The sequence below is a fragment of the Mercenaria mercenaria genome, chromosome 2, assembly GCF_021730395.1.
Source record: "Mercenaria mercenaria strain notata chromosome 2, MADL_Memer_1, whole genome shotgun sequence".
Lineage (NCBI taxonomy): Eukaryota > Metazoa > Mollusca > Bivalvia > Venerida > Veneridae > Mercenaria > Mercenaria mercenaria.
In genome coordinates, this window is record NC_069362.1 from 110,789,240 (window position 1) to 110,815,003 (window position 25,764).

The 25,764-nt window shown below is 34.4% G+C and overlaps 1 protein-coding gene across 3 annotated transcripts; it reads left to right on the forward strand.

Annotated features, from left to right (window-relative positions):
• The first annotated feature begins 1,419 nt into the window (after nt 1–1,419).
• Nucleotides 1,420–13,347, forward strand: LOC123564902 (uncharacterized). Of its 3 annotated transcripts, none has more exons than XM_053537541.1 (10): nt 1,420–1,561; nt 4,396–4,428; nt 5,394–5,532; nt 6,013–6,149; nt 6,695–6,842; nt 7,578–7,761; nt 8,127–8,242; nt 8,926–9,050; nt 9,801–9,933; nt 11,278–13,347. In XM_053537541.1, the coding sequence occupies exons 2-10, from the start codon at nt 4,398–4,400 to the stop codon at nt 11,522–11,524; spliced, it is 1,260 nt and encodes a 419-aa protein (XP_053393516.1). In that variant the 5' UTR covers nt 1,420–1,561; nt 4,396–4,397; the 3' UTR covers nt 11,525–13,347. The 3 variants fall into 3 exon arrangements, with proteins under 3 accessions (XP_053393516.1, XP_053393518.1, XP_053393517.1); XM_053537542.1 differs by lacking the exon at nt 1,420–1,561 and adding an exon at nt 3,901–4,015; XM_053537543.1 differs by lacking the exon at nt 4,396–4,428 and having other exon boundaries at nt 1,432–1,561.
• Nucleotides 13,348–25,764: the final 12,417 nt, after the last annotated feature.

Genomic DNA, 25,764 nt, shown 5'->3' on the forward strand with positions numbered 1-25,764 from the left:
AAGAAAGGTCCCAATATTTTAACTCACCTAGATGTAAATGACCATCTAGGGGGTTCTACAGGATCATTGCTTGACACATCGTCTTCTATTAGTTTTTGTTTTTGTTGGGTTTAACGTAGACACACCGACACATATGGAGACTTTCCAGCTTTTAAATGTTGAGGAAGATCCTTCGTACATTATTTCAGCCCTGGCGGGCAACTAGGTACAACCGCCGACCTTGTATAAGCCAGCTGGATTGCTTCCTCACGTGAAGAATTCAACACCCCGAGCGAGGCTCGAACCCACATCGGTGAAGGCAAATGATTCAAGGTCAATGACCTTAAGCACTTGGCCAGGGAGGAGCCCTTTGTTTGTTAGTATGAATGCAAATTATACAAATGCTGACAATGGGACAAAAGACGTAAGTAAAACTTGTATTTGAACTCAGTTCTAACCTTAAATATTTTGCATTTAAGTTTGTACTCTATTCCTTGAGGTCAAAAATTGAAAAAAAAGGAATAAAGACATATGAGGGCAGTAGCCAAGTGCTCAGATTGTAATAACGTATAATCTTTTTTAAAGGCCCCTACTCATCGGCATACTAATTTGAGACGAATACGAGAAACTCAAGTTTGGTAATAGTCATTTTACCTGATTAGAAACTTCTTTTGAATAATTATATGGAAATAAGCAACGCTTTAGCTCCATAATACGTAAGGCATAAGAAGTAATTTGTCAATCAAACAAATTTAATGTTAAGCTTCATTCATATTTAGTACAATGTAAACCGAAATCAAATATCAACAAGCGATCAGTATAATTCTTCTCGACTAATTCTAATGTACCATTGTGCTTTCACATTTGAATTCCTTTACATATTGCTGTTATTGCTTTGATTTTTATTAACTCACTTCTTTCTTCCAGTATATTTGATGAATAACGTATCTGTCAATCATATGAAAAATTAGTAAAGATTACATCCTGGTTAACGAGACAAAGTGTTATTTTGTTTTACCTAATTTTGTTTTGAGTTTATATATAAAATATGACGACTTGCGATGAAACATGCAGGTTTGTATACGCAGTCATATCAAATCAAAATCGGTTAATTTGTGGCTTTAAGATGTAATAACGCGTGACTTTAAAATGTAATAAATAGGGGAGTGGATAGAGGTAAATTGTACATGCACGTTAAACGATACATTTTTGTTGTGTTTATTTTCACACCAACAGAATTCTAGGTCATTTGGCAACGTTCCAGCTCTTCATGGTGGAGGAAAACTCCAGGTGCAACCCCTTGGCATTATTCACGGGCGGGCACCTGGCTTCCTCACATATGTAGAATAAACTACCCAAAGCGAAGTTCTTAACCACATAAATAAAGAGCAAATGATTTGAAGTCAGCGACCTTAACCACTCGGCCGTGGAGGCCTTTCATTAAATGGTGTAAAACTGGATGAAGAGGTTTTAAATTTCGAATAATTATCCAAACTTTGTATGTTTCATATTACTATCCATTTCCGATATTTACATAACGTAAATCTTACGAAGAGTTTATGAGAGGAAATATATAGCTCAAGTAAGGCTTTTTAACTTATCTATAAGATATACTTTTATATTTTAAACGGCAGAAATTAAAAGTTTATATTTTTGTTTAATTCATACTGTGGAATATGAATGACAGTATTAAACTGCCAATAACATGACTTAGACCAGAAAGTACCTATTTATACATGGCTTCGTTTTGTAAACGTGGTACAAAATCATTTTTGATAAGGCAGTTATTGCGAATGAATACGTTTAGGTGATACTTTAAAGTTTTCTTGTTTATACACTTCATAAAACAAAGATGATTCGCAAATTAAAACACATTTACCAATCACCTAAATATAAATATATGTTTAATAACGCTAGCAATTAAGTTACTAAGTTCTTGACATTATTAATAAAAAATACAAATAACAAATAAATTGTCTCACTAATTTTTCCAAAGCGCTCGATTGTAAATACACAAAGAATTGTTATATGAGCCGCGCCATGAGAAAACCAACATAGTGCGTTTGCGACCAGCATGGATCCAGACCAGCCTGCGCATCCGCGCAGTCTGGTGAGGATCCATGCTGTTCGCTTTCAAAGCCTATTGTAATTAGAGAAACCGTTAGCGAACAGGATGGATCCTGACCAGACTGCTGGTTGAGCTTACACGACCATGTGTACGTTGATTAACATTTTCATTTAAACCGTCCGCTGAACTACATGACAAACTTTTAAGGACTTTATTACATATGAGCCGCGCCATGAGAAAACCAACATATTGGCTTTGCGGCCAGTCTGGTCAGGATCCATGCTGTTCGCTAACTGTTTCTCTAACTGCAATAGGCTTTGAAAGCGAACAGCATGGATCCTCACCAGACTGCGCGGATGCGCAGGCTGGTCTGGATCCATGCTGGTCGCAAAGCCACTACGTCGATTTTCTCATGGCGCGGCTCATATGTACTTTAAAATGACTTCAATATAATTCGAACAAATATAGCTTTACACGTCAGTCCTAATTCAAATTTTGCAATGAGTGCCATAATGCAAGAGACATGATCTCTGAGGCGTAAACTTTGCATTAAATAATTTCTTTTCTCGAACCATTATATGGAGTGTCTGCTTATGCTGGTTTAGTTTATTATTCGTAAGTAATATAATTATGCAAAACTGAAGGCTTTGGCACTCTTAGGAGCATGGGCTGGATGTCAACTGTATAATATTGATTATATTTCAAATGACTCATATTCCTGAACAACTAGATAAATTTAAACCAAATATAGCTAAACAAAATGAGCAGCCAGCATTTTAAAACTTGACAAGTGTTGACTCTGACATTTGAACACAGGAGCATTATATCCAGGATATTAATTCTTCAAAAAATAGTTTGAATTAAACTGCTAGAATCAAGAAATGTTTTGCAATCCGATTTCCTGTTTGAATATTCTTTCCCCTTTTCCTTTGAGACTTCTTTCCTTCAGTCGTAAATGCTTTCTGTTTGCTGCCAACACATTATCTTCATCCTGTACTTGTTTACTCATTGCTATATATTTAATAATGTCAAATGAATCAAACTGGAAAAGCCATATTAAGAGAACGTATAACCCCGCCCACGACCCCTACCAACACCATCCGTAATAAAGATTTTATCCTGGATTGTTTACGAGACAAACCGTTCTCTTAAAATTGAAAATTATATGAGAAAATATAAAACTTGACGATATAGTTGATTTCATTACAAAAGGAGTGGTGAAATTTTGTTATACAAAATTTTAGGGTATCCGTAACTTCGATTTATTTATACGCCTAAAATTACTGCATAATAAATTGTGTTCTATTGCAAACTTCACTGCTCGTATGCAATAAGTTTAAAATGCAGTAATATATGTAAAGATGAACCCATTTTGAACGTAGTTTTTTAATATCTATTATGTTGTCACAGTTGTTAAGTCAAATTAAATCGAACGTCATTGCCAAACACAAGAAAACAGAACATGAGCGAGCAGCAACATTTTTTTATAATATGAACAATACCATGCAAATCTCTTAAATGATAATTTTTGTTTGTTTCTCAAGATTTTCTTGACATTTCTGTTAATTTCTCTTTTCTTTTTCATTGCTTTCGTAATTGACATAGTTTTCTTATATAGTATTTTATATCACGCAATGCGCATGTTTGTTTTGTCATAACTACTTGACACACGATATTATGTTTATAATGAACACACAGAAAAATTCGGGTTAAGAACCTTAGGGACTGAAACAAGAAATAAACAGATTAATCATTCAGTGCGTAATGTATGTTATTACCATTAAATCATAACATCCCCAACAGTCTGTCATTGTACACGGATAGAACAACAATGAGTACATAAAATGAAATAGTTTCTATTCGTTGAAGTGTAAACTAATATTATCACAACTTATTACTAATATGTTATATGTAGGTGAAAGCATCTACTTTACAATCAAATTCGTTATTTATAACTAAAGGACTTAAGTAAGTCTTCTTTTTTTTCTTTAAGAAAAAAAACATTGGTACAGCATGGACTAACCGTCCAAAGAACACTAGGCAGAAATTGGCACGTTTATTAAAGTTAACACAAGTTATAAATTATTTGTTTGTTCTAAAAAAGGAGAGATTTTGTTAGTCATGCCGACACAATAATAGCTATTTGTTTTTCTATTACGTTCTCTTCTATAGTTATTATAGTTTTTTACCCATTTTATAGTTCTTTTTATTTGATACAAGTGAAACATGTCAAATTTAATAATTTCAGAAACAAAACTAATCTGATGCTTTATTAGTTATTAAGGAAGGATGCAAATTGGAAAAAAGACATCGCAAAAACTAATAATTTGACAAATTTTGTGTTTCAGATATGTTGCGCCTTTCGGGACTTATTTTCGTTGGTAAGTACTTTTTAGCATATTTTTATATATTATGATATATAATGAATTATTTCATATTTAGATATTTATTTCGAATGCAGAAAATCCTCATCAAATATCTTTTTAACTTTACTTAAATGTGTATGTACAGCTATTTCATTATCAAACGTGACTGTCGACTGTTTAAAAATCTTCCAGTTTTTAGTGGTCATACACATTTATACCTTGTTGAGTCATACATGTATATAGCATGTACTATTTTCAACCTAATGCATAGTGCTGTTGATACACAAAACTTGATATTTTTATGTTGTAGTATTTGTTCAGGTTTTCAAATATGAAATTTGCGTCTGGTATACTTTTGATGATAGTATCCTAAAAAAGTTTCAAAATTAATATGACTGATAAAACCTTATTTCTGATTGTGTACGAATATTCAGTACTTGAATAAATCGCACTTTACTGTTCCCATTTAGGTACGAAATGCCCGGGTGTTTTTATTAACACGAACATTTATTTTATATCCAAATTGAACATAACTAAAGGGAGGTTAATATGATTATGTTTACAGTTATGTTTTCTATTTCTTCATACTGTTTTATTGATCTAGAATCATGGCATACTATTAAAATCATATATTTCTGAAAAGACAGAATTGTCAATTAATGGCAGCTTTTATAAATGTAGGTAAGAATACGTCTTAGCGTAACATCCAGTAATGTGCTATTATCTAAAAAGACGGCATTGCGTATGTCAATTGAGCGTTAAGACCCATATAAATTTCTGTTTTTTTTTTTTCATAGGAACTGAAATAAAGCTTCATTGTTTTATGAAATACGTTTCAACTTTTTAGAATGTTGTAAAGGCAAAACACGTAACCTGATAGTCTTGTAAACCGGACATTTTCTTTGATCATATGACCATTCGGATTAGAGGGGTTTATGAATATATCTTAAAATATGGAGCATATTGTACTTTGTTTGCAGCCTTGTGTGTGGTCCATTCTAGAGCTGGTGACGACGTTTTCTGTTACAGGAAGGAGGTAGAGCTGGCTTGGAAACTATGTGAACGGGCATACCAACTAAGCGATGGGAACAACATTGGTATCGAGGAGATGTGCAGCAAGTATAAATCATAATTTGTCCAATTTAAAAACGATGTTTTAAGAAGTATCGAAGGTCAGCGTAGTATACTCTATAAATGCTTTTTAATCCGTCATTTTTTTTTAATATTCATTCCATTAATTGTTTAATACATATATTATTTTTTAAAGCTTAATTATTTTTTATAGAAACACAAATAGGAATTAAAATTACTAACAAATATTTATCAAAATTAATGATAATTATATCGATATAACTATTGTAACCTTTAGTCTGCTGGTGGCGTATGATTCTGCCTTTGCGGCCAGTATAGACCAATATCAGCCTGCATAGACGTGCGCAGAAATGGTCTTCACTGTTCGCTATTCATTCAGTAAATTTTCAGTAAACACCCCTTTCAATGATAAATGGCATTGCCCAGATTGACTGATGGACCAGCCCATTTTTGAAATTTAGCGGACTAAACGATACATTAGTAGCCGTTTTCATTGTTTTCTTTCAGTATTGACTGCCTTATCCAGTGCAAAATCGACGCAGTTGGTGACTGTACAAAAAGTGACCAATTTCTTGATAAGATGCTAGAGTATGACCCTGAAAAATGGAAGATGTACTTCAGAATCGCGTGCTCAGATGTTACATGCAAGAAATTTATTTATTTATTTATGGAGAATTTCACTATCACTTGTAATCGATTGAAATTTCGAATACAGGCATTTTGTACAGCTCATGACAAGCTCTCTAACCGTTTAATAGTGTGCTTCGTAAAGTCCTCCTAATCGTTTTTCGATTATACACATCACAGTTTATGTTAAACGCTTAAAGGTCGTTTTGAAATCAGGACTGGGTATGGAAGAATGGAAGGGTAAGACGATCAGCATATTACATAATTTTGTACAAGTGTAATTGTGAAATGGAAGAGTGAATAGTCGTACAAATATATTATTTTAGACTAGACTAAGCATTGTATTTCAGCTTTATAAATGTACCATGTAAAAGATGCAACACAACCATTTTTGTAAAACTGGTTTTCGCAACACAACTGATATCTGCTTGCCGTTCGTACAGGAACCTTACATTTTTGAATTACGACAATTCGTGTATTTCAGTAAATATTTTATCGATTCACTTGAATATTTATAAATATTACACTGCTGTCTCTTATTTTTTACTGTAAACCATTTCAGTTGCGACAGAGCAAAGCAAAAGCGAGTCACGTTGCGTAGTCAACGATACTTTATGTTCTCCCGATGATCTCTCTAAAAGCTTCTTGTACGGTCTTTTTAACCTCTACAACAACGGCAAATATGATGAATACAAGGAGCTATTGTGCAAGTATGTTCTTTTGTAGACTACGCCGCCTGTTTTTCTTTCAGTGTTTAGTATGCGGGTATTACAGTCTGTACTTACTGAAAAAATAATAAGATAAAGAAAGTAAAACTACATTAATATTTGTATCTGTATGATATAACATATTGTATGTACAGTTTATCTTACAAAATCATATTTACTCAGAAAATGTTACAATGGACCGGTTTCTTTATGACATAATCAAACATATATAATGGATAAATATCATTATCTACACACAGGGATAATTCAAAAGTCATATTATAAACCTTGCTGAGACACATCAATTTCATTAGTTGAGAGCGCCGCGTAGTAAAATTTCCGTTACGGAGATATCATTTCAACACACCGTCGAAAGAATATATAAATGTAAATTACATGTATTACATTCGAGTAATTGTAGGTAAAATGCGCTGTTTGTACATGTACATGCACTGGGCAAACAATAGACTGCAGACCTGTCAAATTATGTTGTAATCATGTCCATTTGTATTTAAAATGTTTATAAGCATTCGTTGTCATATATACAATTTATCTAATAACACATTAGACGTACTAGACACATAAGACTGTTATATATTCAGATAACAGCACTTCTGCTCTTGCAAAACACTTGCTATTCATAACTCTAAGAAGGGATTATACTTAATTAATATTTACCATTCAACAGCAACATTGATACATTCCATTTTTATATTTTTATGCCGTTACTGTTTACAGCACTACTGCTGTTGCACGAGACTGCCTTCGTGTATTCCCCACAGCAAACTGTTCAGAGTCTAGCGCGAGAATCTTCTTAGACATTGCAAAGACTAGCAGCTCACTTTCTTTTTGTGACAACAAGGACATCAAACATTTATACACAAAACACGGCGGCGATGCGAAATGTGCAAATCCTAAATTGGTAAGAAAACACTATGCTTTAAATTTATTGACTGGAAGCTTGATCTAAAAATGATAAAAATGACATAATTATATTGTTATATTGTTCAAAAACAGGTGGTGAATGTGTGCGTTGAATATGAATGGTTCATAGCGTACGAAATTCCTTACACATTGTGGCGCATACAGCCATTTTACCTTGGCTTAGAGAATGATGTATTCTTTACATTTGAATTTTGCCAAAGCTGGTAGTTTCTTTATAAGGAGCTTGAAAAATATATATCATTAGTGAAACATCATGACCAAAAACTGTATCAGACAACAAATAGACTCCATTATATACATTGTAAATACATGTTTACAAACAGTTGTATGTCTATATTGCAGGACAGCAAATGTTTCATATCAAGCTTAGGGTCTAGGGTGTCACGATGCACGACGTTTTCGCTTCACACCCTTGTTGACCAGCGTTTGTCACCAAATATTGACGAATTCTGCAATAGGTAATCATGAATTATACTCGGTAATGGCTACACATTAAACAAAGTAAGGTACCTGCTAGTAGACATTTCTAACGTAAACGTAAATCGGAAACGGATCACTGAATCCGTAAATGTTATTTGCAAATAATGGTCTAAGGGAGACACTATTGTATTACTATTGGCTGAAATTGTCTCCCATAGACCACAAATTAGCCTAAAATTTTACGGATTCAGTATTCCGTTTCGTAATTACGTTTACGTTAGAAAGGTCTATTTATGAAAACACATGGTTGAAATGATATGATACTAATGGATTAATGCACAGTCAAACGTGTTAGGACCGTCCTGGGTAAATGAAACATAGTCACTGTGGTCTCTGTTGTCACGTGGTTTCCCAGTACAGGTTAATCTACACTATTTATTGTTAAACGGGAAGATTAGATAGTGGTCTTTAATAGTAGGTTTTACAAAAGTGTCTTTTAGTCGAAGGTGGTGTTAAGTAACGGTTTGCCTGTATCTGAACCTAAAACTGCATTACTGATTCAAGACTTGTAAAGTCACAGAATTTGGCCTAAGAATAATTTTGATTATTATAGGGCAATTGGAATACAAACTCACGTGCACATTAACTGCAATATGCAGACGAATCATTACAGAATGATATTTAGCCTAATTTATTAACTGTTACACATTTTACATTGCAGTCTAGAATGTAACATAAAATGCTACGAAGATGCTGTAAGCGACTGTGACAAGCAGGAAAGATACTTTGATTTTGACCAAGTTGCCGTGAAGGTGGAAAACAGAGCCGCATGTAATAATAAGGAAGGTTTGTTTTGGAAATTTTATATCTAATATCAGTCCTTACTATGTTTTTATCATTGTTTTTGTAATGTGATGAGCATATTTAGAATTGGAAGACTTTCAATCATTGCAGTGTAGGTGAATGTCGTTAAGGGGGACATGTCTCTTACAGTATCAAGACAGCAAGCGCGGTCTATAAGATATCAAAACTCATCACAAATAACATTTTTGTTGAGATAAATTCCTTCCATATAATATCCGATTTTGATGCAGTCAATATCTTTACTACATATTTTACAAACAACACAAATGGTCTTTGATGCAGTTTGTATTTCGTTTCATTAACAATTATTTACAACTGAAAGTAATCTTTAAATATCAAATCTTTTCAACACATGTCAATATTGTAACCAACTGTACAAAAGTATGTTCACCGCCTCGGTAGCCTAGTGGTTGAGCGCCCGCTTTGAGTGCGGGAGGTCGTGAGTTCGGTCCCTGGCTGCGCCATACCAAAGACGTAAACATGTTACTAGTAGCTTCCTCACTTGGCGCTCAGTATTGAGTTGATAGTGCTATGACTGGTCAGCCCCTTGTCAGTATAATGTCAAGAGTCTACTGCGTGATATTCCAGTGAGTCAGCACTATAACGTTGGACATTGTGCTCACTGCTACAAGTAGACACCGTCGTTTATATGACTGAAAGCATGTTGAAAAAGACGTTAAACCCGAACACACACAAACGTATATTAATCTTTGTCTTACATGAAACATTCAGAGCTCAAAACTGCAGTGACAGAATGCAGTATCCGAAACACGACGTGTTCTACAGAATTTAACAAATCCCGTTCAGAAGCAGATGTCTTTTTACAGCATCAAAATTACACGGGATATAGACAAGCTATGTGCAGGTACAGTCAATCCTATTATATATTATCTGTCCAATTTATTGCATACTTAAGTATAAATTCTCACCTATGAAACAGGATAATTCCGAATAAAGTACCGGTGTGTCACATCGCTTGTCTCACACCGGTCACTAACTAGTATATTGATGTTTGGGATAAAACATGGAAATAATAGTAAATGAAACGGCAAGAAAGAAATCTACCACACTTATAAGTTTGTGGACTAAGGAAATTCCATCATTGGTTTTAGATAAATATGTGAAACTCGGAAGAATCTCTTTTTTTAACAAATTTCAACACATATCGTGGGAGTGGTAGATTAACTGTGTACAGGGCAGAGTCCTGTTGAAAGTGTAAAAATAACTGCTAATAAGCAAGTCGTTTGCCATGCTAATTTGTGAAGGGGTGCAAAATTGCCGCTTAAAAGCAAATAGATCATTAAACGGCAATGACGTGCCTTAGAGGGGTTTTTGCCCTTCTCAACCAGTATTGGCTTTTGGGCTTCCCTCGTGCGGATATAGGTTCACTCGTGCCACTAACAACTAAACACGTGACATTGCCATTTAATAAATGTATAGTATTTGCCAACCATGAAGTAACGCTGCCATAATCAATTATTCTTTTCTAAAATCTGACGTCATACAACGTAATCATTTACAAGCATAACCGTCATGTGACAATAAAACGGGAACGTTGACATTCAGTCTGATCAAGGTTGAAATGCCGGTTGATATTTTATACTTGAATTTACAAAAAGAAATTGGCTCAGAATACACGCTTCCAGTTGTTCATAAACCTCGTTTTCTGATATTTTCTTTTAAAGAACATTTCAAACAATATTTCTTTTTAAGATGTAAGCCTGTTGAGAAATCAATAGTTGTATCGTATGCTCTTATGTAGCATTCCATATACATGTATAACCTGCAATCAGAGCATCACAGTATAGAGAATGTTGTTTCCTCAATGAGTTTTCTGAAACCTGGAAAGCCAGGTATATAAAGAATGTCAGGATGATGCTTTTACTGTATGAATCCAATTTTCCTAATACGATCGTTATTGTAACTAGACTGATTAAAATAAGAAAAATGTAAGGCTATTTTTTTGGGGGAAAAATGGCAATTGTTGCTAATTCTTCCGTAAATGACTTATGTATATATAATTTCTTATGATACTGGTACGTTTGAGAGTGCTTTTTTCCCCTAAACTAATGTATAGTCTTTTTTATGTAATACGTAACTGGTAGCTGTATGGAAGAAGTGTAGGAACTAACCAAACACTCTTTCAAATTTCCTTCGTACTTGTGCCAGATGTAATATAACTAATTAACTCTATCCTCTTTCTTTTCAGTGCTACCTCAAAATTCATCGACTGTGTGGATTACGTTGTTGCTGGAAAATGCACGGACGAGATGGCAACTCTCTTGAAAGATATGATTACAGTCACGTTCAGCTACAGCAAATGTGGTCCACAAAACCACGCCTTCTTTTCTAAACATGGCGCCGATACCAAATGCGTCACTTCCGGAAGCGGCAAACCTTTGCTTAACATTTTTCTGTCCTCGATGATTATGTTGCTTCTTGTGTTGTTATATTAATAGAAACATCAGTTGTTTAAATATTTTTACAAAATGTTCAAATCTAAATAACCAACGTTCGAGCTGACAAATTGGAACGTTATATTGGACAGTTATATTGCCAAGAATGCATAAAAGCCCCACCAAGCAATGAGGTACAACATGTCAGAAAAGCTATTTGATATCACTTCATTCCATCTCTTTTCGGTCCCATGCCTTAGTTGTGTATTGCATAACTGCATATTCATGCGCTTGACATTATTTGACACACGCCTTAATATATTTATTATTCAAGTTTTTTTTTCTGTGAACAATCTAAATGTGTTAATGCATCACCTAGGTTCATGCCAAATATAAGAACAGTCTAGTTGCACACCTGTTATATCAGAATGGAGACCGTTAACGTTATGGTGTGCTACATACATACATCGTGAAATTGCCGCCGCCTAGGATCATCACAAATTACGCCATCAAACAATAGATAAATAATTTACACTCCTGATATATCAGAATGAAGACACTCACAATTTTTGGCTCTTCTGTTGGGTTGTGTGAGTATGAGAGAATATGATTGTGTTCAGATACTTGAACGCTTACAACAAGAACAATCTGGTTGTGGAATTGTTGAACTACATTTTGAGCAAAATTGTATGAAGGATACAGCCGTTTGAAATTTTCTGTAGCATCTATTTATGTTTTCATCCCCGGTACGATTCCATAGTGAAGTGAGTAATTGCAAATGTAGTGTTGCATGTCTAGTTTTAAAATTAGGTTTTGTATATATGTATATATAACATTATGTTATTGCACAGAAGATTGTTTTATATGCAAGTGTTAATGTTTATAAATGTATATAAATAGTTGTTGGTTTAAGACAACCATTGAAGAGAATATTCTGAGGAAGCTGAAATATTTGTTCGTAATCAGGAATACATTATAAGTAAAATCACAAGCCAGACAGTTTAGAGCCAATAGAAATATCATTTGCATTTGCAAATTTCTCCTTCGTCACATTTATTTCCTAAAAAAAAAACAGCAAGGATATACTGTCGGAACGATGCCTTGTTAATTGCGCATTCATTTTTTAAAGGAATGTGACAATATCATTTCAGCAGAGTTTTATGATATTAAGTGACTTCATTACATAAATGAAACTTGTGATTCAGCTGGATATAAGCGTACAGATGGATATATATCACACCATCCTGCAGTCAATGAAGGTGCTGTATCTTTTATGCATTCTTTCCAGTACCAAATACTTCAAAGTTGAAGTTTTTCTGAAGTTCAAGTTAAGAACTACTGTTATGATTGCCAAACAATATATTAAAAGACACTTTGGAAGCATAGAAAGCAAACAATTAAGAGCAGACTTGGTCTGTTCACGAGGAAAAAAAGGAAAATTAAACACCCCTAACACCACTTACCACCAGCTGAAGAAAACCAGTGCTATAAAAGAACATTAGACACCACGAACCCAAAAGAATAACAATACATTTCACAGTATAGCAAGGTGTTTTCTTTCTTGAATTGTATGCGCAAATTTTGACATTTTATAGTATTTGAATATAATTATACACATTTGTTTCCGTCTTCATGATTGTTGTAGTTTTAATAACATGTTTTTTTTTATCAAACTGAATGTGAAGATATCAAAATTTACTACGGTAAGGTCGAATATTAAATAAAATTTGTCTTTAAATACGGCAGCGACAAACAAGTAAATTTATCTTGCTTTAAAAAAAATCGAATGTTTCAGTTTGTATTGAGGTAGTAACTTGAAAAAAAGGATATGATTAGATAGGTTAATTTTTATTGAAATTTCAATAAACTATTGAATCGAAAAATGTATTTCTTGCTTTTTTAAGATATTGGAAAATATTAAAAGATTTTTATGCCCCCGAAGGTCCGGGCTGTAACTCTGCCATACATGAAGGGATTTTGAAATAACTTGGCATAAATGTTTACCATAATGAGACGACCTGTCATGCGCAAGACCCAGATCCCTAGCTCCAAGGTCAAGGTCACACTTAGTGGTCAAATGTTAACAGGGTCTGTTTCGTGTCCGGTCCATAACTCCGCCATCCATGAAGGAATTTTGAAATAACTTGGCATAAATGTTTACCATAATAAGTCGACGTGTCATGCGTAAGACCCAGACCCCTAGCTCCAAGGTCAAGGTCACACTTAGTGGTCAAATGTTAACAGGGTCTGTTTCGTGTCCGGTCCATAACTCCGCCCTCCATGAAGGAATTTTGAAATAACTTGGCATAAATGTTTACCATAATGAGACGACGTGTCATGCATAAGACCCAGACCCCTAGCTCCAAGGTCAAGGTCACACTTAGAAGAAAAATGTTAACAGGGTCTGTTTTGTGTCCGGTCCATAACTCTGCCATTGATGAAGGGATTTTGAAATTACTTGGCATAAATGTTCTCCACAATGAGACGATCCAGACCCCTAGCTCTAAGGTGAAGGTCACAGTTAGAAATCAAAGGTGTTTATTGTCTGGTCAATAACTCTGCCATTTATCAAAGGATTTGAAAATAATTTGTCACAAATGTTAACCATATTGAGAAGGTGTGTCACGCTTATGACTCGGGTCTACTGGATCAAGGTCAAGGTCAGGAAATGATGTGTGATTTTTTGCGCAGACAACTGTAGCATTCTTGGGCATGCTTCGGGGGCATTTGTCACCAATAGAGACAGCTCTTGTTTATGTAATATCTACAGTGAACTTGGTCCCTACTTTACCTGCATGTGTGATTTTAAGTAGATAGTGAATGTTCCGTGCACGACTTTATACCCTTTTAATTATTCGTACAGTTTGACCACACAAAGACTGTAAGAGTTCGAACTTAGTCAGAAATATCCTTTACATAACAATTTAGTGCTCGCAGCAAAGAACTGGATATTTACTGACAAGAAATATTTATTATTTTTAACATAGTAATCAATAATACCTCCTTTTTAAAACTGAATATTGAAAGAACAATGTATACATTTTAGAAACTATTCGGTGTATATTCACGTTTTATGTCTGCTGTACATATTGTTTAGATGTTTCTTTTATCCTACCTTCATGCGAAATAAAGGGCAAAATCTAGGGGTAGAATAAATTTTGCTTTATTAGGTCAGTGACTAAATAAACTTTTGCCGGACTTCTTTTTTTATTTTTTTTTTCAAAACGACGCCATCTTGTTTTTGAGAATAATAGCTAAAATACATATTTATGTAATTATTTTTATAAACGCGCATATGCGTAATAGAGTTCCGCTGAAGCTGTTCTAGGAGGGCGTGCGAGGTGTTGCACATTTTATTACCTCTCATGAACAGACTCGGTCAAACCGAGTCTGCTATTATTCTTCTTGGTTACATTCTTTGCTTCCAAAGGATCTTTTTACAGATTTTATTTATTAGGTACGTGAGACAATGTCACTAATGTAAAGCGTATGCCTACCGTATTTGCAATTACCACACATTTTTTTATAACGGCAACGCTCAGAGAAACGGAAAATAACTCATCTATTTAGACTATAGCGTTCATTCTTGATTTTAGCTTTCTGCACTTAAATCAAGGAATATTGCATCTGAAATGGACTGTTACTAAATGAAATCATCGAGGGAACGGTTGTCTATTTTCCTGATAAGCGACGTTATGACTTGTTTACATTTAAATCACGTCTAACGTTTACTTGGTGAGAATGGATTCCCGACTTACAACTGAACTTCGGATAAAACTTCACTTGGCTGCAAATTTAAATTAGTCATTCATGTTCAGCAGTACAAATAGGTCGGATACAAAACACAAGGCCAGCCTTTGTTTTTCCTCTTTTATAAGGGATTTTAAAGAGCTATTTAAAGTATTTCAATGCAGTATGTGTTGTGTAATTTGGTGGGCGTATTAAATTTTAAATAAAAGACAGACACATACCTAGTTTGTGGTACATTTTAAGAAAAACAATGATTTTAAATCAGAAGGTAGGATAAAGCCTCAACTTTTATATTTTCTTCGACTCACTTAATAAATGTAAATTTATAAGACAGTAACCTAATAGTCTCTATATACAATGGTTTAAAGAGGAGAACCAAGAGGTGCTTATAATACATATCGAAGTAATATTCTAATAACAGAGAAACTGATAAACACAAAAGAAAAGATAACACATACCATGGTAAAATGCAAAACGAAAACAACTTTAGATTTTAATTTTATTCAAACAAAAGGCAATATGCCTATGAGTTTACAAAATGTAAATAAATGCAAACATAACATAAATATATGAAAAACATTAGTGGTATAAATTAACATCATCATAGGTGCGTTATCCTTAAATATGACGATAAGGTTTACTATTTTCGACATTCGTATTCAAATATACAGACCATCATATCCTACTTTACGACACTTAACTAGTTTACGATAAAATGTGCAATAAATGTTCATAAAACGTCCGTGTTTATATAACTTTGGAAAATAAACTGTTTGGCCTCCACAAATTGTCGATCATAGTAATTATATCTGTAATGCTGACATACTGATTTTCATACTTTATACTAGCTGTCAGCTACATGGGCCGATGTAATAATTTTCGAATTTTTTTCCGTGCCATCATATAATATTGTTAAGCCTCTTTCTATACTGCCTCCTTTTTGAAAAATCATGACTTTAGTTTTTCTTGCATTGACAATGAGCTTCCATTTATCACAGTAGTCTTTAAGAATTTGTAAGCCTTTTTGTAATTCGTTAACAGTTTCAGAAAACAGTATTATGTCATCTGCATATAACAGAATAAAAAATGTAAACATCCCTATACTTAGTCCTTTGAACTCTTTTAACATGAAAGTTTCCTCTACATCATTTAAATAAATCGAAAATAGAAAAGGGGAAATACAATCTCTTTGACGTACTCCTAGCGTGCATATGAAACTTTCACTTAGTGAATTTTGTATCTTTAGTTTTGATTTTTCATTTGTGTACATGGATCTTAATACGTTCAAACATTTTCCTCTTACTCCTAGTTTAATCAATTTCAACATATGTTTTCTCTAACCACATAATCAAACACTTTTGCAAAATCTACAAATCAGACTATAACTTTTTTATTTTCATTTTGCACATGATTGATTGACCCGTATAAGATAAAGATATTATCAACTGTTCCCATGTTTACTCTAAAACCCGCCTGTGCTTCTACATACACTTGATAGTATTCAGCCCATTTGTTTAGTCTTTTGTTTAGTACCCTGGTGAACAGTTTTCCAAATGTGCTTAAAAGTGTTATTCCCCAGTAATTTCTGGGAGACATTGATCACCTTTATTATACAATGGTATGATAAACCCTTCAGATCATTGATTAGGAAAATAAGCTGTATTTAACAATTTCTTGAAATGATATTTCAATACATATGATCTGTGTAAGCAGATCATGCAACGCGAATACACTTCGCTCCGTCGTACCCATGACACCAAGTTTTGCTGTAATGTTGCAGCTATCAGCACCTTGTAGCCGTTTTCTTATAACTCTATCATGTGGTTATTGTCCTAAGGTAATGAACCCGTAATGACACTCGGCAATATCCGTGTGATTACGTATTCCTGTTAGGCATTTCGGCATTTTTCGGACTAAAGGTAGCTCAGATTGCCAGTATCTTTCCGAAACAGCCGGAAAACGCCGAAAACGTATACAGAGAATACGCAATTTGCAGACTTCTTCCTTGAGTGCAGAGTTTTTCTTTATGAAATTACTTTTAACATATGGTAATGTGCATGCAGGAACAGAATGAAATAATCTACAGTCTAATTTGCCATACTTCAACAATGATGTAGGATTTACGTAATTAAGGCGGGTTGTATGTGTTCATGCATTTTCAGAAGTAGTGAGGTTATCAAAATAATAATTTATCTGGGAGGGATCTACACTCATACGTAGAAGTATACGAGGTTTTAAAACCGTTTAAGAAACTCTTATCAAAAACGTATTTAAAAACACACAGATGTTCATAATATAAACTTTTCACCCGCCACAATACAATGTTTGAGAAATCTATCAGAAATATTCTTTTTTCTAACGTAAACAATGTGCCGTCATAACCTTGTAAATGACGTTGGTAATATTTTGGTTTTAGATGTAAGAAAGTAACAGTCACTTGTTTAGCTCACAGGAACAAAATGTGAGTGATATTGAGCTATCGGTATATTTAGGTGTTGCATCGTCTGTCATATTTGTTTGTTCGGAAACATTTGGCCTTCTGAATTTACTCCTCGTTCTGACCTAATTGTAAGTTGTCAGTTATCATGACATGGATCTCTTATCATTCCGCTTGTTTCAAAAAGACCGTCAGAGCTGAAATATTTTGTGATCTGATACCAAGCTAATCACAGATGCTAACATTTCTACTTAAAGCTAAGTAAGAAAAATGTTCTGTAGCACAAATGAAAAGGATACATAAAAGACATTTTACTTGAAATGTTGGCAAGTAGTCATCTTTCAAAATTCAGTCAATGCTTATAACAAATTGAGTATAATGGAAAAAAAAAACGATTTATCAGTATCTTGATAAAAGTGTTTGCGTTGAGAGAAGTCTCTTCACTGTAAGGGGAGCTCACTGCATAGAATACTGTCTCCATTTATGGCTCAGTTAATGCATGTCACTGTATTTTAACTACAAAATAGACAGGATTACTTTATACAATAAATCGTAAAACTGTTTCTTATAGGTTAATCGTGAACGCTTGCTGGTACATAGCAACATCTGAGAAATAATTCGTCAACTCAGCGCAAAAAGTGGATAGGTGCTTTTTTATGTCCATGCAGTTATCCTCTCTTTATGCTGGATGATGAATTGTCACCGGAAATGAAGAAGTTCTTTTTCAAACACGACTGCATTGCTCAGCAACGAAAAAAAATATGCGCATAATTTTCGATAATAGGATGCTTAATTTATTTTAAGCCAACAATAATATTCAACATTTCCGTTACCATTGATCAAAATTTGGTAAATTCTAGCAGCTTACTCGATATTAGAATATCGCGACCTTAGACCTAGTGTTAGACTTACACAGTATGTTGAGATTAAACATTTCGCATTCTTTTTTTAAAAAAAAAAATGTCAACATGCCAATTAACAATCCTCTTTTCCTCTTTCTGTGGCCCCCTTTTACCGTGGCTTATGTTAGAGTCAGAGGTAAGAGATATTATAATATTTTTTCAGAAAGTGCTATCAAAGTGGATTGATTTTATGGCCAAGTGCTCTACATTTAATGACTCGACTGATGCCAGTCTAACCTTGTGTATGCGTTACACAGAAATAATTCTGATGTAATACTGTTTTCCCGATGTTTGCCTACTTGCTCCTATACTTTGTTGAGACACATCCTTCAGTATAATACTAAAGATTATTCTTTAGATATAATAGGTAGCTGCAGTACTTACTTAATGACTCTCATAGATGCAAAGATCAATTAGTATCATCTTAGTACATAATAATAATTATATATTTTATCATCTTTAACATCCATTAATATAATACGTCGTTAAGTTTCTCTTCAAGATGCTATAGTATATCATACAGTTTTGTGTTGAAAATAAATACTTGGATTGTCCTATATTCGTGAGATAGACTTCACTGGCATATTGCATAATTTGTGCAGTCATTGCAATTAATTTAATTTTACAGAACTAGGAAGACTGAGTTTACGAGATTTTTGAATGACTGAAAACACTCTTGTCTGGTTACAAGTCTTTTTTTAGTTTTAAATAATCCATTGTAACTTACAGAAATACGAAAATTCTAACCAAACTCTGTTTATTTGTCATTGCAGTTAAAGTCTGGAATCAATTTTTAAAAGTATCAATATTTGCTCTATCTTCATTAACTTGTAACTCCCATAAGCTTTCTACAGTCTTGTGTGAGCTTTGCGAAAAATGTCTGTGTCATCAGCATTAAACAGCAAGAAACTTTCAAATTTATTATATGTCATCCAAAATATCAGAAACTTCAAGAATCGGCGGAAGACTTTAAGGAGTTAGCAAGATGTATGTAGAGAGTTTATTGTAAAATGACTAACATATTTAAGATATTTAGAATATACAGTAATTGTTACGAGCCATGAGCAGCTAGAAAGAAAAGCCATGAACAAACTTTTAAAACTTAAACCTAATTTGAAACCAATCAAAATGAAATATAAAAAAACAAATAGCTGTAGTAAAATATTTCACATTTTATACATGCAGTCTACATTGCTGTAACGTAAGTATCGATAAAAATATATATATTCAACTATTTTAGTAATAATTTGACCACAAAAGACATTCCAAATGTTTGAATAGAAATGTAGCATAAGAAAAAAACCCACATAAATTTAAAGGTACTGCTTCGATATAAAATTACGTTTTCAAAGAAACTGAGCAAAAGGTACCATGCAAATAAGGATATGTGACCTTATAGTAAAATCTCCTGACAAAGCATGATCCTGACCCAATTCTTTAGCGCTGTTTATTTTCAGTACGAAATAAATTAATTGAAATTGTTTAACATTCACTTTTGTTTGTTGTTTAATGGTTTGCTAATCAAAATAATATTTTCATGTGCTTTTTTTTGTTTTTGTTTATTTTTTTCAAATTTTGCTATGAAATTATTATTGTCAATGTCATACGAGGTATTTAGTGAGATATTTAACAGAAACGAATCAATTTCCTCATTTGTTGCTAATATTGTAAAGTATTTTCTAAATCAACATGTGCGCCTTTAATTAAAACACAAGTTTATTTTATGCACGAGACGACAAGATGACTAAATGTATACACGTGGCATATGTTTATTTTACCTCGCCTGCAGCCGAATCCTATATTATCAATATAAAAAACAGGTATAGGAAATCTTGGAAACGTGTGAATGTAGAATAGCATAGAAATATCGATTACCACAGCTATGGCAAGCCAATTGTCCAATATTTACGTGAACCCTAGTTCACGGTCGAAAAACTAGGATTAACGATCGATAAACTAGGTTTTTCGAACGTAAAACTAGGTTTTTCGAATACTAACTTATATTTTCGAGCGAAAACATAGGATAATGCCGTGAACCATAGTTCACGCTCGTAAACGTAAGTTCACGATTTTAAACCCCAGTTCACGGTCGTAAACATAGGTTCACGTTCGTAAACTATGGTTTACGAGCGTTAACCGGGGTTTACGAGCGTAAACATAGGATAACGATCGTAAACATAGGATAACGACCGAAACTCATAGTTCAATCGAGAAACCTAGTTTATCAAACGTAAACCATGGTTTACGGTCGATATATTAGGATTAATGGATCAACAATGAATTTCGGGCGTAACCATGGGTTTACGGCCATGAACCTATGTTTACGGTCGTAAACATAGGATAACGACCGAAATTTATAGTTTAATCGAGAAACCTAGTTTATCGAACGTAAACCATGGTTTACGATTGATATACTAGGATTATGAAACCAACTAACAATTTCGGCCGTAAACCTATGTTTACGGTCGTGAACCTATATTTACGAGCGTGAACCTAGGTTTACGGCCGTGAACTACAGTTTACCTTCGTAAAACCGTGTTTATCGATTTGTAATTATATGGCAAGCCAATTGTCCAATAATTACGTAAACCCTAGTTCACGGTCGAAAAACTAGGATTAACGATCGATAAACTAGGTTTTTCGAATACTAGCCTATATTTTCGAGCGAAAACATAGGATAACGCCGTGAACCATAGTTCACGCTCGTAAATGTAGGTTAACGATTGTAAACCCCAGTTCACGGTCGTAAACATGGGTTCACGTTCGTAAACTATGGTTTACGAGCGTGAACCGGGGTTTACGAGCGTAAACATAGGATAACGATCGTAAACATAGGATAACGACCGAAACTCATAGTTCAGTCGAGAAACCTAGTTTATCAAACGTAAACCATAGTTTATGGTCAATTTATTAGGATTATAGAATCAACAATGAATTTCGGGCGTGAACATGGGTTTACGGCCATGAACCTATGTTTACGGACGTGAACCTATGTTTACGACCGTGAACCATAGTTTACGGACTTGAACCTATATTTTCGAGCGTAAACCTATGTTTACGAACGTGAACTTGGGTTTACGAGCGTGAACTTAGGTTTACGTTCGATAAACCAGGTTTTTCAAACGTAAAACCAGGTTTATCAAATACTAACCTATTTTTTGGAGCGAAAACATAGGATAACGTCGTAGACCATAGTTCACGCTCGTAAACGTAGGTTCACGTTCGTAAACCCAAGTTTACGGTCGTAAACATAGGATAACGACCGAAATTCATAGCTCAATCGAGAAACCTAGTTTATCGAACGTAAACCTGGGTTCACGAGCGTAAACTATGGTTTACGCCCGGTATCTTATGTTTTCGCTCGAAAATATAGGTTAGTATTTGAAAAACCTAGTTTTACGTTCGAAAAACCTAGTTTATCGATCGTTAATCCTAGTTTTTCGAACATGAACCAGGGTTCACGTAATTATTGGACAATCGGCTTGCTATACACAGCAACATAGGCCATTCTCGGATTTACAGACGGATACATGGAGGTAACTTACCTTTTTTATTCGATGATTTAATCACAATACTATCAGTTGGTGTGAGTGGAAAGATACTGTGTTCGTACTTTGGGCGTCGCTGATATTCTGGACCATAGGCATTCGGCACATTTTTTGGTCAATAATGATGCTATTTAATCAATATATAGTATATGGGGTGTGATTACGTGACATGTTGTAATGGTCAATATTTTTTCTGCTCTGGTAAAAATAAAAAAAAATTAGCAAATAAAGTTTAACGTGGAAAATGGACTAAATTAGTGTATAAAAGAACTGTGACCTAGGATAATACGTGTGGAATATGAAAATTTGATTTAATGGGGAAAGGAAATAGAAATAGAGACGGTAAAAGGAAGAAAAGTGACGATAGCATGAACAATGAGTGCGAGAATAAGGCGGGAAGATTTACTGTAACCCCTGAAGATGTAAATGTTAGTGACATTTTGAGCCAAACGAATCAGGTACTTTGTGATCATGATAGCAATGATAAAAGTTGTGTCCCAAATCTTACTGGTGTCTTAGAAAAAAGAATCTAATTCTCAGACAGAATATACCCCACCTACTCTCAGAGACCCAATATGGCCACCAGTGGAGAAAAAAGTAAACCACAGCCTACGAACTCTGATATAATAGCATATTTAGAAAAGATAAGCGGAAAGATATTGTGTTCGTACTTTGGGCATCGCTGATATTCTGGATCATAGGCATTCGGCATGTTTGTTTGGTCAATACTGATGCTATTTAATCAATATATAGTAAATGGGTGCTGGATTTAATTTTGGGTCATAAACTGACAATTGTTTTTTTAATTATATATAGCATCATTATTGACCAAACAAATGTGCCAAATGCCTATGTTCTGGATAAAACAGTTGTTTTCTTTCTAATTCTTTTCACTCGGTTCAGTTTAAACCTTAAAATATACTACTTGATTTTTGTTAGATAAATGTAGTTTAGCCTTGAAATAGCACTGAAAGACTGACGTCAGGCCTCCGTGCAATCAGTCATCTTACTTGAGTGAAGCAACGCATACCCAGAAATCTAAGGATATTTGCTGGCTTATTGGCGAAATTGTAATTCCGATACAGACTATAGTTGACACGAATGATATCTATGAGTATTTAGGTCAGAGATGAAGATTGCCCGATCATTCTGTATTGCTTGGACGATTGACCGTTGAAGGATTGGAGAGTCCGTCATTCACAGGTAACTCTGAAGTCACTGCCAGTGAACCGAAATATAAACTGGATCATATTCCCTGTAATTTTATGGAAAGTGAAATGTTCAGAAACGCTATCCTTGAAATAATTTCTTTAATAGACTGCAACAGAGAAACTCAAGATGAAATTGACCAGATTTATCTTTAAACATGAAATGCACAATACATTACCCCAGTATAGAGCAACGAGTCGTACAAATAAACGTCGCAAACATAATAAGCCTTACTGGAACGAAGAATTGAATAGATTATGGAATGAAATGTGAATCTCTGAAAATGAATTTATCTCTTGCGATGGTCTAAGATCAGAACGCACAGCACGGCGAATGAGATATCTCGAGGCGAGGGCCGTGTTCGATAAGCGACTCTATCAGTGTGAACACGATTACAGACGGACAATAGCAATCGATATTGAAATTACGTCTACCTCAGACCCGAACGATTTCTGGAACAAGATAAAAGACTTGGTCCCCGTAAAGAGTCATTTATTCCCGAGGAAGTGCTTGATGATTCCGGAGGTGTCGTGAATGATAAAGATACTGTTTATAAAAAATGGCGACGCGATTTTGAAAACTTGTACAATGGGGAAAGTAGCGAAGAATTTGACAGCGATTATTATCGCCAAGCTAAGATACGCAAGCACATACTAGAAATGAATATATCGGACCCCCTATATAAATCTGATAACACACTTAATAGAAATATAACTATCGAGGAAATTGCAAGTGTTGTCATGGCAAAAAAGTCGAAATCAGAATGTGTTATTGACAACTAACCATATATGATGCTGAAATATGCTCCCGTAATCGCTGTACTGCATAACCTGTTTAGCTTATATTTGATACTAACGTTATCTGAATGGAGAATGGCAGTAATATATCCAATATTAAAGGACAGTAACTCAGACCGTCGAATGCCACTAAATTACCGCGGAATAAGTCTTTTATCATGTATAAGTAAAGTCTATAGTGCTTCTATCAACAAAAGACTCACAGCATTTCTTAATTGAAACGACATACTTGCTGACGAGCAGAACGGCTTTCGCAAGGATCGGTCGTGTGAAGATTATGTTTATGCTTTAAATAGTATTGTTCGAAACAATGATAATGTGTTTGCGGCATACATCGATCTAAGAAAAGCATTTGACTTTGTGGACAGAGATATGATGTTATATGAATTGTTATCCATTGGAATAGACGGTAAAATATATCAAAATATTAAAGCAATGTATGAGCACACTGTGGCAGCCGTAAAGGTCAACGGAAAGTTAACCAACTGGTTTGATTGCAAGCTCAAGGAAATACTTTGTCTCCAACTATCTTTGCAACATTTATTATTGACCTCGTTCAAGAAATTAATGACCTTGATCTTGGGATTACTGTAGGAAACACAAACGTCTCTCTTCTCGTCTACGCGGATGATATCGTTCTGGTTGTTGACAACGAGACAAAGTTACAACGAATGTTAGATACCCTCCATCAGTGGTGCAAAAAATGGCGCGTGTTAATAAATACTAACAAATCAAAGTGTATGCACTTCCGCAAAGGTCGGGCATCTAAAACAGAATTCAGATTCCATGTTGGTGACAATCTGTTAGAACTCGTTTCTATCTTGGAGTTATTTTCACTGACAAGGGTACCTTTAAATCAATCGTTGTAAAGGCGCAGGAAGTCTTAGAGCTCTCGGTGGAATTATCAATAAGAGACATGGATATAAAGATTTTGGATTTAACTCTTATGATAAGCTCTATTACAATTGTGTTGTTCCGATTTTAGATTAGTGCTCGAGTGTATGGGGATTCAAACATATTCAAGACACTGATAAAAACCGAGTAATTCGTTACTTCATGAGAGTACACCGTTTCGTTACACAGTTGCAGCTATTTCCGGTGACTACCATGTCGATATAGGCGCTGGTTGAATATGTTGCGATATTGGAACAGAGTCATATCACTTGATAACAACAGAATTACATGTAAAATATTTGAAACAGACTATAGACTTGGCCACAATAACTGGAGCAGTGATATGAAATCAATCATGAACACGCTTGACCTCGGGGTTTGTTTTCAAATTAAATCCTTTGTTGATTTACGGCTCGCCAAAATAAAATTACACGAACATTACGGAACTATTTGGAATAATACGGTACAAACTTCACCGAAGCTAAGAACTTACAAACTGTTTACAAATGAGTTTAAAAAAAGAGCGTTATATTCTGCTAAACTTAAGTAAAAATGAACGTTCAACAATGGCACAGTTCCGTTGCGGTATCTTGCTGCTTCAAATTGAAACGGGCAGATATGTAAATGAGTCCGTAAATGACAGAACCTGTCCTCTGTGTAACTCTGATAATGTTGAATCTGAAATTCATTTTATGTTACATTGTGTTAAATATAATATACTCCGTCGTGAAATATTTGGTAACCTGCTCCATGATGATCAATG